Below are 18,803 nucleotides of genomic sequence, written 5' to 3' on the forward strand. Positions count from 1 at the left end.
CTAAAGAATTATGTGAACATTTGAAGGGAGCATTTGGTTGATTCTTATTTTGTGTTTGCAGATGTCAGCCTGATTCATCCTTTATGAAGTTCCCCGTTAGCTTTTCATCTGATTTTAGCTGAGATTGATTTTTATTATTGCCTAGATCATTAATTCACAAGGAGTTACAAAATGGTGTTCTACTTCTGTCATTCCTTCTACATTTATTGGCGGATATTTTTCTATAAAGAACTTACTCTCAAAAACTAGCCATATTTTTCTTTTAACTGCTGAAAAGCTCGGGGACTTACCCTCAGCCAGGCTCTGGGTTTTTGGATACTGAACTTAATTCTGTGTCCTCCTTTTAACAGGAACCCACTGAATTGGAGCTCTGCTCTGTTGTGCATTGCTTTAGCATCAGCAAGCTTTCATTTCCACTGAGCCGTTTTTATGCATTTTCAGTATCCTGAGGCAGCACGTAGCCATACCAAACTGTCTAGGCTGTCCAGATTTTCTCCTGAAGGTACCAGTTATTATTTTTAGGGCTCTTATTACAAAGTTGCATAGGTTTGAGTGGTTAGTTCCTAATACTCTTCCTAATACTGTCATAAGCTCTGTAATTTTTATGGTAGTTTTGCAGCACATGACATTTTTAAGAATGCCTGTGTTGTTTTTTAAGAGAAAATGCATTATGAAAACATACTAATATTCCCAGTTCAGATCTACAATTACATTTTTTTTAAAGTTACTTGATTTTATATTACCCTTTTCTCATATTATGTTGGGAATTTTGGTAGTTCCTATATTAACATAAATATGTATTTGCTTTAGCCAAACATACAAGATTTAGAAAAGCAAAACCAATATTTTTACTAACAATATGATTACTGAAAATAGGTTAAGGCTCTTTGTAGTTCTTTTTGTCTGTAGGATATACCCCACTAGGGACGCACAAGCAGCCAGTGTTTTAGAAACCATTGAAATAACTCTTCTCTGGTTAAACCACCAATTCAGTATCTAGTTATTAATAAATTCAGTTTTTTCCCCCTCTTTGAATTTTTAGGTTCTCTCTTTTTCCTTACAAATAATTTTATTGGTTTTGCATTCTCCTTCCATTGTTTTTGTTGTTGTGTATATTTTTAATATAAGCAAATATATATTCATATTAACCCCTTTTATTAGATAAAAGCTTTTATACATTGTACCCTATTTTGCACTTTGCTCTTTTTACTTAACAGTAGGTCCTGAGCATCAGTCGATAGTGGTTATAGAAATATTCCGCATTCCTTTTTATAGCCATATGACCCTACATTAACAGCCAGACCTTAGTTTATTCAGTAGTTCTTTATTGATAGTTATTTGAGTTATTTACAATCTTTGGCTATTACAAATAGTGCTGCAGTGCATAGTTCAGTGTACATGTGTTTTGTATATGTTTGCCAGTGTGTTTTAAGGTTACGTTCCTAGAAGTAGGATGTATATGTACTTCATTGGGCATTGCCAAATAGCTCTCCAGTTTTCATTCCTGCCAGCAGTGTATGTGACTGCCTGTTTCCGCAAAGCACATATTGTCCTATGTTTTGGGGTTATTTGCATTTCTTTTACTGTGAACTGTCTGGTTCATACCTCTTCCCTATTTACCTAAAGGATTACTAGTCTTTGTTTTCTCTACTTTAGAAGCTATATATTAACCCTTTGTGGTATAACTTGCAGATATTTTTCCACTTTAGCATTTGTGTTTGTACTTTTGGTAAAGTTTTCATTTTTATTTTTTTGTCATCCAAAAGTTAGTTGTCAGTTTTTATGGATTATTTCAATTACTTCTGGATTTTGAATTATAGTTAGGAAATTTCCTCATTCTAAGATTATATCAGTTTATAGAAGAATTCACATATTTTCTAGTGCTTATGTGGTTTCATTCTTTATATCTCAGATCCATTTAGAATTTATTCTTTTGTATGGTATGAAAGACAGATCCAATTTTCACCTGGTTCCATATGATTATACAGTAATTCTCATTATGTTGCCTACTAAAAAGTCATCTTTTCCTCACACTGATACGAAATGCTGTGGGGAGGATGATAATATTGATATTTGTACTCCATCGCTTTCCTTAACCTCGTTGAGAAGTTTGAACGTAAGCAAGTTAAAAATGAGTGTGACTATTAAACTGTAAGATATCTTTTCAAAGGTACTTAATGTTCCTAATTTTATATCCAAGTACAATCGAATTATTGGCAAGGAAACTTTAAAATTGCAAGTGGTACTACTTTAAACATTAATGAAGTGTTATTTCCCCACAGTGCCACAAGGTTGCAGTAGTGAGAGAAGATAAATTGGAAGGTAAGTGTTTTAGCAGTTTTGCAAGTTTTTTCTCTTATACCATCAGTATAGGTAGAACAGAAAATCTGCTCCTAACATCTGTATACAGTATATTTAGCTGTTTAACTGAAGAGCTGTATATTCCTCTTATTTGTAGTTTCTGAAGCATGTTAAAATATACATCTGCCTAACTTCCCATTTTTAAGGTCATTATAAAGCACTTTCATCACAGGATTTCGAAACTCTTATGACAGATGTGCAAAAAGCTATCATGAATACCATATGGAACACCTCAGCAACTGTAAAAAGACATTAGTCTCTAAATATTGTGTTGTGTTCCATAACAATTTTTTTTAGGAAGGAAATTGAAGAATGTGTTTCTGAAGTCAGAAAGACTTAATATAATGTATAAATTAAAATTTTTCCACCTGTTTCAAGACTAATGCTGCTGTTCTATTTTTTAAAAACTCTGAAGGAATTGTATAACAGGGTCCGTGTGATCTTGGACCTATGTTTCCAGACAAAACCTGCACTGTCATGCTTTATAAATAAAGACTCCTGCCAGTGGAGTCGTTTTCTTACAAATTAACTTTGAGGTATTCAGGGTGGTGGCGATGTCCACTTTTTTCTTTCTGAATTCCACACTAGTCGGCAAAGCAAGATTTATTCATTTAGTCGACACATAGTGAGTATTTATTCTGTGTCAAGCTCTGCTAGACATTGGAGACTTGGAACAAGTTAGGCATAGTCCTTTCCTTCATGGAACCTAAAATTTGTTCTTGTGATGTTCTTTTGTGTTTTTCCTCTGCTGACTTACCTGGTTAGTAGTATTGTGTCATAGAATTGCTTTCTCTAAAGTTGAACTACGTAAGTGAGTCTGCTCAGATAAAAATGACTTATTACTCAATTATATGCTAGAGTGTAAGATTCTTCCCTGACTGAAAAAAAAAATCAGTCATCATCAATCATTCATTAATATTTACTGAGTGTCCACTGGATGAGTGATACCCTCACAGGTGCTGTACTTAGAACTGACTCACCACCACCTACCTTGTTATAATGTCCCCACTGGAGACAGAAGAGTTGATGTTGTACTGTATATGTGGCTCTTTAGCCTTTTAGAGTTTTTTGGACCACCACAAATTGCAAATGGTTTTCATGCAGAAGGGTTTCTTGTTAAAGTCCCCACATGCTATGAAGTTTGTGTATTAACAGACCGCTTTTCCTGTTGACTTGTAGCAGTGAAGTCCAAGCTAGCTGTGACTGCCAGCGTCCATGTGTACAGCATCCAGAAAGCCATGCTAAAGGACAGTGGGCCTCTGTTCAATACCGACTATGACATCCTTAAAAGCAACTTGCAGAACTGCAGCAAGTGAGCTCCTTAATGTTCCTTGTGGGCTTCTTTACGAATTGATTTTGTAAGATGTTTACACAGTGGCTGCCTCTTAAGAGTGAATGCCAAGTCTAGTAAAACCCCATTTATCTTGCAGTAAGACACATGCCTGGTTTTATTAGTACATCATAAGGTGAAAAATAGCAGCCACAACCCATATTGAAAACCCCAGTGGACTCCCCATAAATCTATTTCTCATGTATTTATCCTGTCACTGCCACCAGAAATGTTTGCTGTGCCCCCTCATTACTCCCTCACCCCAGTCTCTGCTTGTCTAAATCCTGCTCATCCTTCAAGAACCAGTTCAAATGTTGTCCTTCAAACAACTTTTCCTAATTTGATATCCCTCTACCTTTCATCCAAAAGCAGTTGATCCTCCACAGCCAGGGTCAGATCTTGTTCATCTTCTGTATGCTTCACAGCACAGGGAGCTGATGCTCTGTGATGCACGTGGGTTTGGGGAATGAATGGTCACGGGCTTGAGTTGGGCCTTTGCTGCTTAGTACCCCATGGCTTTGGACAAACTGCTTCAACTCTGAGATTTGGTTTCTTCATCTTGAAATTGGATATAATAATGCCTTCTTTAGGGGGCTGCATCGAGGGGTCAGGTCAGTTCCCCAGACATATTGAGCACCTACTACTTTGGCAGGTACTGAGCAGGGTAATTTGAATTCATTTATCAAAGATCTGATGAGTACCTTCGACATGCCACACTCTGTAAGTGACTCTGGCCAGGTGCCTGCTTATGGAACTGATGGTCCTGCGGGAGAGAATTACAGTACAGGGTGACATTGTTATAATAGGAGCTATTGTGTGGGAAGTACTGAGGGGGTACTCGTCCCCCAGTTTTGGGTGGGGTGGAGGGAGGTGGTAAGACAGAGAAGGCTTCTTGATGGGAGCAACACCTAAGTCGAAGCTTGAAGGCTGAGTAGAAGTAGCCAGTCAAAGGAGAAGTGGGAGAATAGGACAGAGCTGAGAGAAGACGTGGTGCTTGTATGGAACCACAATCGTTTTGTGTGGCTGGAACGTAGAGTGAGAGGTAGGAAGTAATCTGATGAGACATAAGACTGCAGTAGGAGTCACCTTCCATGCATTGGCCACTAGGCTAAGGGTTTTTGACTTTATTCCAAGGCCTGGGGACCGACTGAAGATTTCCAAGCAGGTGGGTGAAATGATCAGGATTGCATTTTAGAAAGATGACTTGCTGTGATGGTGAAGACAGATCCAGAAAGGAATAATCTGGAGGCAGGGCCCTCGCGGAGGAGAAATGTTGCTGTGATCCAGAGTGGACATGACAGTTATCTGTGATGGTGATGGTGTGAGGGAGGGAGCGATACAAAGGTTAAAGAGTCAGGAATAAAGATAGAGATTTTGGAATCAGAGAAAATTGGGAATTAATTGGGTAGATACAGTCCTGCAGAGAGAATGTATAGAATGAAAGAAGGTAAAACTCTAGGCCATAATTACTAGCTGTGGGCAAATTAACCTGTCTGAGCTTCAGTTTCCTCCTCAGTGAAATGAAGCTACAGTAGTAATGACCTCACAAGGGACTAGAGCATTACATGAGTTAATGTATGTAAAGTGCCTAGAACAGTGCTTGGCATAGAGTAAGCACTATGTAGTGGTAGCCATTTTATAAAGGATAGGCAGAAAAAGGGGGGGGCTGAGAGGGAGCAGCCAGAGATAAGGAAAATTACAAGAGTACATGGAGTTCTAAAAGCTAAGGAAAGGGTTTCAAGAAGGAGGGACTGGTTGAGAATATCAAACCTTGCTGAGGAGCTAAGTAAACTAGGAACTGAAAAGTGTCCATTGGATTTAGTGATGGCCTTGGTAAGAGCATTTTCAGGGAGTGACCAGATTCTGGAAAGACAACTCTTTCCAGGAAATACGACTATATAATGGAGAAAAAAGAGGGAGGTAGCTAAAGAGGAATTAAGACTGAGGATATATACATTTTTAAAGTTGAGAGTGCCTTGAACTTGTATTGTTAGGAAAGAGCCAGAAAAGAGGAAATGGCTGAAGGTACTGGTGGAGATGAGATAACTGATATAACCAAGTCCTTGAGGAGCAGTAGATATAGAATTGGCAAACATAGTGTCTGTAAGTTCCATGAGAATAGGGAGCGCATCTGTTTCATTAATCACTGTATACTCAAAATGATGCCTGGCAGATGATAAGCATTCACTAAATAATTATTGAGTGAACTATGATAGACATTAGTTCTTTTTTTTTAGCTTAAAACCTTGAGTGTAATAGGCATACAAATGTTTATTAAATAAATATAATTATATAGCTAAAGAGTAATAATGTCTGGTATCTTTTAGGGAAGGATTACAAGAAACAATACCTGATACATTTATGTAAATTGTATTATTAGATTTCAAAAATAGTCTGTTTTAAAATCTAGTCATGGCATATCAAGTTCTAAAAAAATCAGTTCTGTTGTATCTAGCAAGTAAGCAAACAAGAATAGTGACTCAAAAGTTCAAAATGAAATTTGCACAGGGACCACTAAAATAAACATGGCAAGTAGAAATGTGGTAATAGGAAGCACTTTAATGAAACTTTACTTACATACTTAAAGTATCCTTGGTAAAAATGTGAAGAATTTATCTCCAATAAAGAAGTTTGTATTTGGTCCTGAGAATTATTGGCCAACTGAGATCTGACTCATTGTTTCATGTGTTTTAAGAAGTGCTGTGACAGGAAGAAAGTTGAAATTTTAGGATTGAGCAGATTCTTCTCTCTTCGGACATGTTCCCAGCCTAAGTTGGTCTCTTCCTCATTGCCAATTCCTGGTCCTGACCCTGAGGTGTGGAATGTAGACCAAATGGAGAAAGAGTTGTCTTGGGGCCAACTTTAGATGTTGACAATGAAATAAAACATTGCTCTTTTCCTTGTACATGGAAGCACTGCAAGGCCAGAGAGGAAGAGTGGTGGGTGAAAGGAAATGATTTCCGTCTGTTCTTAATTCTGATGCACAAAATATTTGTGTTAATTTAGGGTTTTCTGATGTGGACCACAATGAATCAGTGGAAGATTTTTGGAGCTGTAAATTCTAGCTGTTCAGTCTAAAGTGACTTTTGAAATTAAATGATTTATCAGGAATTGTTTTCTTAGGCCAGTTATTCTTGCAGCTAATATTGAAGTTGTGCCTGGTTGATCACTAAGATAATTACTTTGACAACAGAGTTTCTTATTCTCCATCTTCTCCCACCCCAAGCTGAGGTGGTACACTGAAGAAGGGAGAGAAGACAGAAGCCTCACTTTCAGTGACTTAAATAATCATTCTTTCAGTATATATTTCCTGACACTTACGGCAGGTCTTTTACTATGTACCTGAAATATAAATGATGAACAATGCATTTCCCTACCTTCAAGGAGTTCTCACCCATCCTTAAGGACCAAAAGACTGGGGAAAATAAAATGTTCTTTGTTAGGAAAAGTGGGGGAACTTTGCTTCAAGTACAGCTGTTTGAGAAGGCTGGATCAGTTATCCACTTACAATGTGGAACATTACATTATGGATTTGTGTAAAACAGGCACACTTACAATGACTAGAGAAGAAGAGATGAATGTTCCCCTGTAATATCCATGCAAACAGTTCCAAATTTTTTTTTTAATTTATTTATTTTTTAATTTATTGGGGTGACAGTTGTTAGTAAAATTACATAGATTTCAGGTGTACAATTTTGTATCACATCATCTATAAATTACATTGTGTGTTCACCACCCAGAGTCAGTTCTCCTTTCATCACCATATATTTGATCCCCCTTACCCTCATCTCCCACCCCCTAACCCCCTTACCCTCTGGTAACCACTAAACCAAATTTCTTTACTTGACTTTGGGCATGCTTTTCTGGTGCTGTTAGTTGGTATTATTAGAAATTATTAAACAACTATAAAGGACCACAGGTTATAGGAGCCATTGGCTATGTTCTCAGCCTCTTCCATATTTTAAAGCATGATCCACTCTGACCAGGAGAATTGTCAGGAAATGTGTTAATATTTAGAACTCTTAATTTTGATTCACAATATTTATTGCATGTCTAGTTTTATAAGGTGAAAGTCTGTAAAAACAAGAGGATAACCATTTGGTGTCCCAAGGATGGTGAAATTACTGATCTTTTATTGTTTGGTGTATTCTTACTGTTTTAAATTAGGATGCTTTTTTCAAAAAAGCAAGAATATTCAATATGGTATGGTAGGTTCATACCCCAGTTTTAATTTCAATCCTAGTTCCGTTACTAACTAGATATATAACCTAGGACAAGTTACTGACTTCTCTCCAGTTCTTGTTTATCTAAATGAGAGTTTTTCACAAAATAATTTCTAAATTCTGTTCTAGTTCTAAAATTCCCTCATTTAATAGCATTAGGCTTAGAAAGTATTATGTTGAAGAAGCAAGAGTTTGACCATATTTGATATTGACATTAATCTAATGTAACATTTCTGTCTACAGGTTTAGTGCCATACAGTGTGCAGCTGCAGTCCCTAGAACTCCTGCTGAATCCTCATCTTCGGAAAAGTTTGAGCAGTCAAATCTTCAGGTATCAAGTGAGACACAAGCCAATAATGAGTTGACCGCCAATGGTCATGGCCCACCTACCTCCAAACAGATTTCCCATCAGCCTAAAGGAATTATGGGAATGTTTGTCTCAAAAGCTGCTTCTAAAACCCAAGATACCAACAAGGAAACCAAAACAGAGGCTAAAGAGGTAACAAATGTAAGTCTTCTTTAAAGATATGCCTTTACAGCTCAGAATGGGTAATTAGAAAAGCATTAGTAGTTCCAGTGGTAATAGTTTAATTACGCAAGGGTCTGTCTGATATTTAATTCTAATTTTTATACTTTAGTTTGTATCCTTTAATTTTTGATATTCTCATTTGAAACAGTCCTTTTCCTTTTGATAATACTTCTCACCAAGCAGTAAACCATTAAGTGGTAGAACCAGCATTCAAATCCACTTATGGTGATTACAAATGTAATGTTTTGCAGGTTTTTCCCCATCATGTACCATATTGCCTCTGATCTGTTTTAATTCTGTCAAACTAAGGAGTTTTTAAATATACTCGAAAAGTTTAGATACATTCGTGGATAATAATTTTATAAGAACTGTGAGAAACTAAGCACTGGACGTTAACACCAGCTGCTGTCTGGTGTAGATTTGTTCTTATATCTAATGCCTACACATTTTGGCATGATTATATAAAGACTGTACCATCATGACAGTGCACTCTGCTATTGAAGAGATTTTTTGAGATAGGTACTTGAAGAGCAGCCAGAACACTAGGGAAAAAAATTGTGTTTTCTTTTCCACTCTTTTAGGCATCGTCGGCAGGCAACAAGGCACCAGGGAAAGGGAATGTGCTGAGCAATTTTTTTGGAAAAGCTGCTATGAGTAAGTACGTTCTTACCTTCCTTAATACATGAATGTTAATTAATTGTATTATTGCAGGTACAGTGAACAAGGAGGGCTCCCTATTTCTGTGACTATTAATACATGAATGTTATTATAGTAACTTACATATCTGAGGTGAAAGCCACCTTATCCCGTTTTTACCCATCTAGAACACTACCATGGAGCATGCCTGGATCCTAACATAAATTTTCAGCCTACTGACCAATATATTGATGAAAGTAACCCCACTGGAACAGTGGATTTTATGGGTGAGCTGGTTTCAGTTTAGATCTCTTGGAGTGTGGTTTACTATTCCTAATTTTACCTCCTGCCTTGAAAAGAGAAATGTGTTTCATAGAGCTCTTAGAAACGGGGATTAAGGCAAAAGGGAGGCTGCCTGGCTGAGCAGTGCAGTGTTGAGGTTAATATCTTGGATACTGGGGTCAGTTTGCGTACTGTGACCATTACCCCTGTCTTCCAAGGGGCCGCCAGAACAAAGCTTTTGCCTTTCTTTAGTTAGTTTTGCAGATGACTCATAGTAATGAATTAGACCTCAGTGTGAATTAGAAGGGCCCAGATAGTAGTGCCATTTAAAAATACTTATGTTTTGAGAAAGCAAAATCTCCTTCATTTAAAAAACATTTTTAAATAAGAATTCTTTCATATGGAAGGAACCGATAGTCACATATTTTCATGCTTCTCATATCAACATACCCACATAGCCCCTGAGGGTATGTGGCAGAATACCAGGAGCAATGCTGGTGCCACAGGATAATTATGGCACACTTTCTTGGAGCTTCAGCTTTACAGAGATCGTGCAGGGAAACATTTTGTACGTGCCTTTGCACACAAAATTAGTCAGAATTCTGCTTTTCCATGATGGTCAAATTGGTGGTTGGGGGAGGAGTTGGAGTGATATTTTTTTATTTGCCATAAAAGCTATCAGAACATTTTTGTGTTCTGAAAGTATGCAGGTTATTGGGAAACACGATCATAGTATTGCAGGTACCAAGGAGGGCTCCCTATTTCTGTGAAAATAGGTCATGCTAATGTCACTGGGCTGTGTGGCTGGTACTGCTCCACTGTACCCAATCAGATTGGGTGGTTTCTTGGCAACTTCGATGAGGTCCACATGTTTGTTTGTTTTTTTTTAAATATGTTTGTAACCTAAAAACCAGTGCATTTTTAAATTATTATTTTTAAAATACATGAGACGTGAATACTTGCTAATTGTTTTTTAAAAAATCAGCTTCTCATTAAAAATACCAAATGACGGATGCCGCCTGTGCTGTGGGAGGGCTCAGATGGCGGGGGGGGGGGGGGGTGGGGGTGGGGTGGGGGGTGGGAATCAAACTATTCAGAAATAATTCACTTACTCATGTGTTTTATTTAACAAATATTTGTTGAGCAAATTTGTTGACTTACTGTGTGCTTGGTACTAATTATACATTGGTGCTACAGTGGAGAAAACATAGACAAATAAGGTCCCTGCCCTTGTGGCTCTTATATTCTGGAAGAGGCAGACAAATTAAAAAAAAAAAAAGTTAATGATTGTAATTGTTAGGCAGCGAATAAAGGGTGTTATGATAGAATGTAATGGAGGGGGAAAACTTGGATAAAATAAAAAAATATTTACTTGATAAAAAGAATGACTTACAAAGCTGATTTAACAGATGTTTTTTCAAGACTGAATGTTTAGAGTTAAATTATGAATACTTTTATTATATTTAACACATGAGAAGACCACTGCAACTGAAAATGAAGCTTGAGTGTTAGATGAAGAGGGTGGATTGTGGGGACTTGAACCACTTACAACTTAATGCTGGACAAGAATGTTGCCAAGGATGTGGAGAAGTTGAGCTCCCATACATTGCTGTGGGGAATGTAAAATGATGTGCTCGCTTTAAAAAAACAGTGTGGCAATACTTCGAAAAGTTAAATGTAGAAGTACCCTGTGATTCCACTCCCAGATATCTACTCAAGTGAATTAAAGCTGTATGTCTACACAAAAACTTGTCCACAGATGTTCATAGCAGCATTATTCATAATAGCTAAAAAGTGGAAACAACCCAAAGGTCCATCATCTGATGAATGGAATATCCGTATAATGGTATGTTATTCCGTCATACAGAAGAATGAAGTACTGATACATGTTAGAACATGGATGAACTTTGAAACATTATGAAAAATAAAAGAGACCAAATACAAAGGGCCACATGTTGTTTGATGCCATTTATGCAAAATGTCCAGAATAGGCAAATCTATAAAGACAGAAAATAGACTAGTGGTTGTCAAGGGTTGGGAGTGATGAAAATATTCTAAAATTGGATAGTGGTGACGGTTGCACAAATGAAAACCACTGAATTGTACTCTTTAAAAGGGTAAATTTTATGGTGTGTGAATCACATCAATAACAAAAACCTTAATGCTTTTCATGTTACAAAATTGAAGCATTGGTGACAAAATTAATGTCATGTTTGCTTGTAAAAGGGGTTTCATATTTTCTTGAGTGTAAAAATGAGATGCTTTAATTAGTCAGATGATACAAGTAATTTGATCATTCAGATAACAAGAAAATTATTAAATTTTCCATAACAGTTGCCTGAAATTGTTGCAATGAAGTACCTCTTTACCAGTTAATCGACCAATTGTAGCTGTGTATCTGTATAAATCGGAGTTCCCAAAATGCTGTGAAACCAAGACCGAGAGTAAAACTCTGGATGCTGAATCTGTTTGGTCCGTCATATTTAGATCAGTTTTCTGAAATTGGTAGGCTTGATGCAATAGCCTTTTTCCTTAACCCATGAGGTAGGTAGAAAATATTAAATTTGCAGGTTTTTCCTCCTAATGATATAATCTTAAAACAATTGCTATCAAAATAACATAAATTTTGTAATAGACTGCAGAATTTGCATAAACTTTAAAGATACACATGTAACTTCAGAGAATTAGTTCTTTGGTCACTGACCCTTGTATCCTGTGGAGACACATGTTTACTCTCCTGTACAGTTTGGAGGGAGAATGCCACCGTAGGGCTGGTGGATTCTACCATTCAGATTTCCCATTTAAGTCTTCAAAAAATTAAGCACAAACAGATTGCGTGTTACATTTTTATCCATCATCGGTTCTTTCAAACGATATGCTTGATCTATAAATTGTTACGCTAAGCTACGTGTAGCTTCCAGGACTGAGACAGCAGTCTCTTTTATTTTTATCCTGCACATGGTTTACGCTATTTGACAGCATGTAACCAAAACTACTTATTGGAGATCCTCATGCTGCTTTCAACTTTCTAAGAGTTTTGTGTGACTTTTCTTGAAAAACAAAACCAAAAAACTATCACTGAATATAGCATATAATTTCTGTATATTTCTTCTATACTATATTATGCCATGTATAATGCACAGCCATGTTTTTGACCCAAACTTGCAGGGGAAAAAAATCTTTCAATTTAATTTTTTAATTCAAATTTTTATTTGCTTAGGTACTTGGTTTTCTATTGGTTTAGGTACTTGTTTTTTGTATTATAAAGGAAATTTAGTGTTTATTTTTAACATATTGTGGTACAAAAAAATTTATGTAACAAATAATTACAAAACACATGAACAGATGCAAGGTACAAGAAACTTTGCATACTGGTAACAAATTTACGATATGTGCGCATCATAAAAGACCAAGAGTTCTTCTTCATTGCAAGTTCCTTGTAAGTTCAACAAAACCTATTATCGTATTCCAGGGTATTATTTTGCATACAGATATTGTTATTGATTTCTAGAGTTGTTACACGTTTAACTCATAAGAATAAATAAAAGAATTAAAAACATTTATATAGGTACGGAATTAGTACTGCCCATGTATAATGCACATCCTTATTTTTCCCTCACAAGTTTGTGCAAAAAAGTGCACATTATACACAGCAAAATACGGTAATTTCTCAGCTAGCCAGGCCCATCCTGCTTGCATTTCTTAATTCTCTGCACTACACAGTGGTGGTTTTTGTGTTTTGCAGCTTGGTGTAGGGAAAAGGTTAAGGACTTTGGGGAGTTAAACTGACTTAGGTTCAAGTCCTGGCTCCTGCCTTTTTGATCCTTGGGTAAATCACTTAACCTTATATACTGATCTCTTTTAACCCTTATGATAATCTTGTAAATATTATTACCGTTTTTACAGATAAGACTGATTTTTAGATAAAATAACTTGCCCAGAGTGAAGCAGAATTTGAACCAAACTTTTCTGATTCCAAAATAGTCTTTCAATTATATCATTAAGGTAGTAGTACATAAAGATATCCAAGGCTTAAAAAGATAGAATATAATAGAAAGAAAATAAGATCTTTGTAGACATTTCTGTTGTCACTATTTATAAACTGTACTCTTGGGTACACCTTTTAATCCTTCTGTCTTAGTTTCCTCATCTAACAAATGAGAAGGATGATATCTCATAAAGTTGTATTTGTTTTGTCTAAACTCTGCTTTTACTATCATTTGCCCTGGGCCTATGATATTAGGAGGGATTAGCAGGAGGCAGAAATGAAAACAGCTATAGCTAGAGTGGTAGTTGGAAAGGAGAAATGCTCTCTGACTAGACCATAAGCTCTGTTAGGACAGGAACTGTTTTTTTATCCCTTTAGTCCCTGCTCCTAACATTACCTGGCACTTAATAGACTGTCAAAGGAATAATAGATTAATATTGCATGATGGGATTATATATCATCTGCTATACTTTGTAGATAAACTTAAAGTCAATTTGGATTCAGAACAAGCCGTGAAAGAAGAAAAAATAGTGGAACAACCTCCAGTGTCTGTCACTGAACCAAAGCTGGCAGCCCCAGCAGGCCTGAAGAAATCCAGCAAAAAAGCAGAGCCTGTTAAGATGCAGCAGAAGGAGAAAAAAAGGTAGGAAAATTTTGTCACTTGTCGGGGAAGAGTGTTTCTCCTGGGGGTGAGAAGGTCTGTTTGGGCTTACTGGCAGCGGGGAGTTTTCACTTGAGCACTAAATCCTACTTAATGCCTTAGGGATACAGCTATACAACCAAAGTGAGGGGAGAAGCTCAATATCTAGTAAAGTAGAACTGGAATCAAGTAGTTTAGATCATTTAGAGCCCAAAGTCATTTTTGGGGGCCCTATTGATCTAAATTGATTGTCTTTTCTCCTTCATTTGAAATTTGTGGACATGGCATAAGTGTGCCTGATTATGTGACTGTTTTTCACTTCAAATTGCAAATGAGGGGTCAAATTTAAGAGAAAAAGTTCTTTGTTTTCTTTTTATATCAATGAGTTTATTTTTCGAGTGGTAAAATGTAATTAGAAAAGAAAATAAAAAGCACACAAGCTGTTAAAAATGGATCCAGGAATTTGAGACACTACCTCATAGCTGGTAGGAGTAAGTCTGTTGAAAGAAATTCTAAAGGACACTGTCGGCACTGATAGGCCCAGAAATACTTGACTTTTGTGGCAAGGTTGGGGCTACTCCAACAGAAAACATCAACACAATGCTGACGTTTCAGAGGGTCAAGGCTCTGTCCAGTGGGCCTCACCTCACATGTGATATGGATGGATTAAAATGCCCCCAACCATGGACACAAGACTCGGTGGTGGTGGTTATTACCAAGAATGCATTCAGTATTTCACCACTAAGTGTGATGTTAACTGTATATTTTTAGTAGATGCCCTTTACCAGATGGAGGCAGTTCTATTCCTAATTTGCTGAGGGGTTCTATTATGAATGGGTGTTGAATTTTGACAGATGCTTTTTCTGCCTTTATTAAGATGATCATAGAGTGTTTCTCTTAACGTGAATTACATTGACTGGTTTTCAAATGTTAAACCAACCTTGCATTCTTGGGATAAACTCTGCACTTGGTTGTGATGTATTATCCTTTTTATATATTGCTGGATTCTATTTGTTAATATTATAAGGATTTTTTGCCTCTACATTTGAGGATTATGGATCAGTTATTTAAGTATAGATCAATTATTTTCTAGTAACATTAATCAGATTTCGGTATCAAAATTATCAGTTATGCTAACTTCTTGGTTGGGAGGAGTTTCCTGTTTTCTGAAAAAAATTGTGTATAATATTATTATTTCTTTCTTAAAAGTTTGATAAAATTCACAAGTGAATCTGAGCCTTGAGATTTCTTTGTGGGAAGGTTTGTTTGTTCCAATGAATTTTATTTCTTTAAATAGAGCTATATAAATTTTCTTGTTATTTTTGGGTTTGGTTCTGTTTTTAAAGGCATTTATTTCTTTTAAATTGAGTTTATTGGTGTAAAGTTGTTCATAATATCGCCTTATTCTTGGTTTAGGGAGTAGCTGTTAAAATCCTTATCTGTAGTTATCACTGCAGATTTCTTCATTCTTTTGTTCCTAATATTAGTAATATGTATTTTTGTCTTTTTTTATCAGTCTTGTAAAAGGCGTATTAATTTTATTAATGTTTGCCCCCAAAATAATGACTTTTAGCTTTGTTAATTTTCTCTATTTTTATTTCACTGGTTTGTGCTCTTTATTATTTCCTTCTACTTATTTGGGGTTTATTTTTTTCCAGCTTAAGGTAGAAAAGTAAGTTAATATTTGAAGTTACATAAGAAATAAAGTACTTGAAGATAAAAACTATATCTCTAACACACAGTGGACACTTGATAAATTATTTGTTGATTGAATAGTGTGATGGAGTATCATAATTTCAAGATAGAGTGTAGGTTTTTTATTATGTCATTAGAATCCCTTAAGGTCTTATGTCTCTAAGCCTTTGCTTATATTGTTCTTTCTCTTTAAAATATGCATCTCCCTTTTCTATCTGATGAACTTCAGCTTTTCAAGTTTTTAAGCAAGAGTCATATCCCATAATATTTGTCCAGGAAGATTCATCACATTGCATTATACTTAGTAGTGTTTCTGTTTTTCTGGCCAGAGCTTCTTGAGAACAGTATTTTCTTGATCTTTGCATCCTCAGTGTTTAGCAAAGAGCCATATATATGTAGGTAGTAGCTGCTTGTTTAATGCTTTTTGAATTATTGAAATGCCAATAGGGGAAGTAAGAATTTAGAAAGATTCTTGATTACCTGGTAGTAGCTTCCAGTGGTTTGTAGAGAACTAGAGAAGATTTTTATTCTGGTCACCCCATAAAATGACCTAGTTGTGGTCAGTTAGCCTTAAAAAGAATCCTTGTTAATCTACTTTAACTTTCTATCCTCTGGAACTAAGATCATGAGTTATGAAGCAAGACCCATAGTAGCATATGAATACTTACATTTTTATTTTGTGTCAAATGCTTAAATTTTTCCTGCATGGCAACAGGGGGAAGCGAGTGGAGTTATCTGATGATGAGACAAAAGAAACTGAAAACACAAAGAAAAAGAGGAGAAGAATCAAACTTCCTGAGTCTGATAGCAGTGAAGATGAAGGTGGGCATTGCAATTGTTTTTGGGCTGGTGGGATTGTCTCAGTCATTTTCGGCTACTATAACAATAATACCAAAAACTGGGGGTCTTAAACAACAGAAATTTATTCCTCACGGTTTGGAAGGCTGGGAAATCCAAAATCAAGGTGCTGGCTGATTCATTTCCTGGTGAGAGCTCTCTTCCTCATTTGCAGAAGGACACCTTTTTGCTGTATCCTCACATGGCAGGGAGAGAGAGCATCTTTCTTGTGTCTCTAATAAGGGCACTAATCTCATTCATGAGGGCTCTACTCTTACGACTCACTTACCTCCCAAAGTCTCCACCTCCAAGTCCCATCACTTTAGGGATTAGGGCTTCAACATATGGATTTGGAGGAAACACATTCAGTCCATAGCAGGGGTCAATTCTTATTCTCAAAGCTAAAAGATGCTCAAAGAGCTAAAAGGTAATTTATTATGGGTCATAATGACAGTAGGAATCCTAGCTTTGATACACACGTAGCACCTATTTCTGTTTAAAATCTACTTTAGCCTTTTGACCAGAACTATCATTTTCTTATAATTTGCCAAAATAACACAAAGGGAGAGAAAAAGGGTTATTAATTTATATCATTAAAGACCTTTTCTTTTAAAAAAAATAAACTGGAGATGTTCCGTTCCTGTGACTTTTAAAAGAGGTTATGTTGTAGCTGTCAAGGCTATGGGTGGTCTTTCACACCATATGAGTAATACTGTGTTAAGATGAAGAATCTTCAGTGTCATTGTTGAAAGAGAATGACGTCATGGGCCCTTCCTGTTTTAGGTTATAGACATTGTTGTAAGATAAGCAAACAGAGTAAGGGGAAGATTCTCACCTAGAAAATTTATGTGCCTTTTAAAAGAATATCAAGTATTCTAAGAGCCAAGATCTCTTCCCAAATTGTGTATAAAAATGTATAGGAAGAGAAGGAGGCTTAAGAGAAAGACACCTGGGTTGATATGTCAAATGGCTTTTACCCTGAAAAGCCTGCTTTGAGAACCAATGAAGAGCTTGAGTTGCTATAACTGCTTCTCCATGAATTCATGCCGTAATAGGTATAAAACATTTTAGGTAATGGGGGGAGGGAGGAACCATTAGTCCAAAGGAATTCAGCATCACATAAAGGTATAGAGACAAAAGCAAAGAAACTGATACTAAGAGAGATAAAAACAGTGCAAAAAAAAAGAACCTGCTATGCTGTTGAAAGACAAAACTAAACTTGTTAGACTCTACTCTTACCACAAACTGCTATAAGAACTGAAAATGGTAACAAGTTCCCCAAAAGGGGGTAGTAGCTCAACCATACCCCCTGTTCTTGAGTGGAAAAAAAACAAATTATATGTATATATAATGGCAAAAGAAATTAAAAGACCTAAGAAATTGTACAAGGAGGTTAAATCTGGCTATAACAGAGGTGCTGCGTTTCCCCGAAAATAAGACCTAGCCGGACAATCAGCTCTAATGCGTCTTTTGGAGCAAAAATTAATATAAGACCCGGTCTATAGTAAGACCTAGCCGGACAATCAGCTCTAATGCGTCTTTTGGAGCAAAAATTAATATAAGACCCGGTCTATAGTAAGACCTAGCCGGACAATCAGCTCTAATGCGTCTTTTGGAGCAAAAATTAATATAAGACCCGGTCTGTAGTAAAATAAGACCGGGTCTTATATTAATTTTTGCTCCAAAAGACGCATTAGAGCTGATTGTCTGGCTAGGTCTTATTTTCAGGGAAACAGTACATCTTTGACTCTTCCATGGATTTAGATTTTACCTGTCTGCTTACACATTAAAGTTTACGGCCTCTGATATCCTGTGAGAGGTCCAGTGCCCACCAGAGCCATGGTTTTTAATGACTCCATGGAATGGGTAGGAATTAGGGCATTGTGGGCATCGCAGAGGGGCAGTGGCTATTTACTTATTCCATATCATTTATCAAAATGCTTCCACCACAATTACTGAAAGGAAAATTCCCAAGTGTGTGAATGAAGCAACCATCAAGGAACATTCTGACCAGATAAGAATTAAGGAAATAGAGGCCATTCTATGCAGACACCTGGGAAAATAATTAGGAAGTAATTTAGGAATATATGCTAATTGGAATAGTCTTCCCTATTTCCAACCAGAACAAGAACTTGGGGGAAGAGTCTGGAAAAGTCTTTGAAGCCGTGAGCCTAATGTCCATTAAAAAGGTACTAGACGCTGTCGTGTTAGTGAAGGGGTCGGCTCTAAGTCAAGGAATTTCTGTGGGTGATTGAGCACTCGTTATTTACTTCTGAAATATT

General features: G+C 36.5%; 1 protein-coding gene across 1 annotated transcript in view; it reads left to right on the plus strand.

The window, feature by feature from the left end:
- The window catches only part of POLD3 (DNA polymerase delta 3, accessory subunit), a 44,536-nt gene that overhangs the window by 13,885 nt on the left and 11,848 nt on the right, over nucleotides 1-18,803 (plus strand). Inside the window, exons 4-9 of the mRNA XM_033121700.1 lie at nucleotides 2,283-2,322; nucleotides 3,541-3,673; nucleotides 8,158-8,422; nucleotides 9,025-9,097; nucleotides 13,827-13,992; nucleotides 16,400-16,506. Coding sequence (XP_032977591.1) covers nucleotides 2,283-2,322; nucleotides 3,541-3,673; nucleotides 8,158-8,422; nucleotides 9,025-9,097; nucleotides 13,827-13,992; nucleotides 16,400-16,506 — 784 coding nt within the window. The remainder of the gene's footprint in view (nucleotides 1-2,282; nucleotides 2,323-3,540; nucleotides 3,674-8,157; nucleotides 8,423-9,024; nucleotides 9,098-13,826; nucleotides 13,993-16,399; nucleotides 16,507-18,803) is intronic.

The sequence above is a fragment of the Rhinolophus ferrumequinum genome, chromosome 11 (assembly GCF_004115265.2).
Source record: "Rhinolophus ferrumequinum isolate MPI-CBG mRhiFer1 chromosome 11, mRhiFer1_v1.p, whole genome shotgun sequence".
Classification (NCBI taxonomy): domain Eukaryota; kingdom Metazoa; phylum Chordata; class Mammalia; order Chiroptera; family Rhinolophidae; genus Rhinolophus; species Rhinolophus ferrumequinum.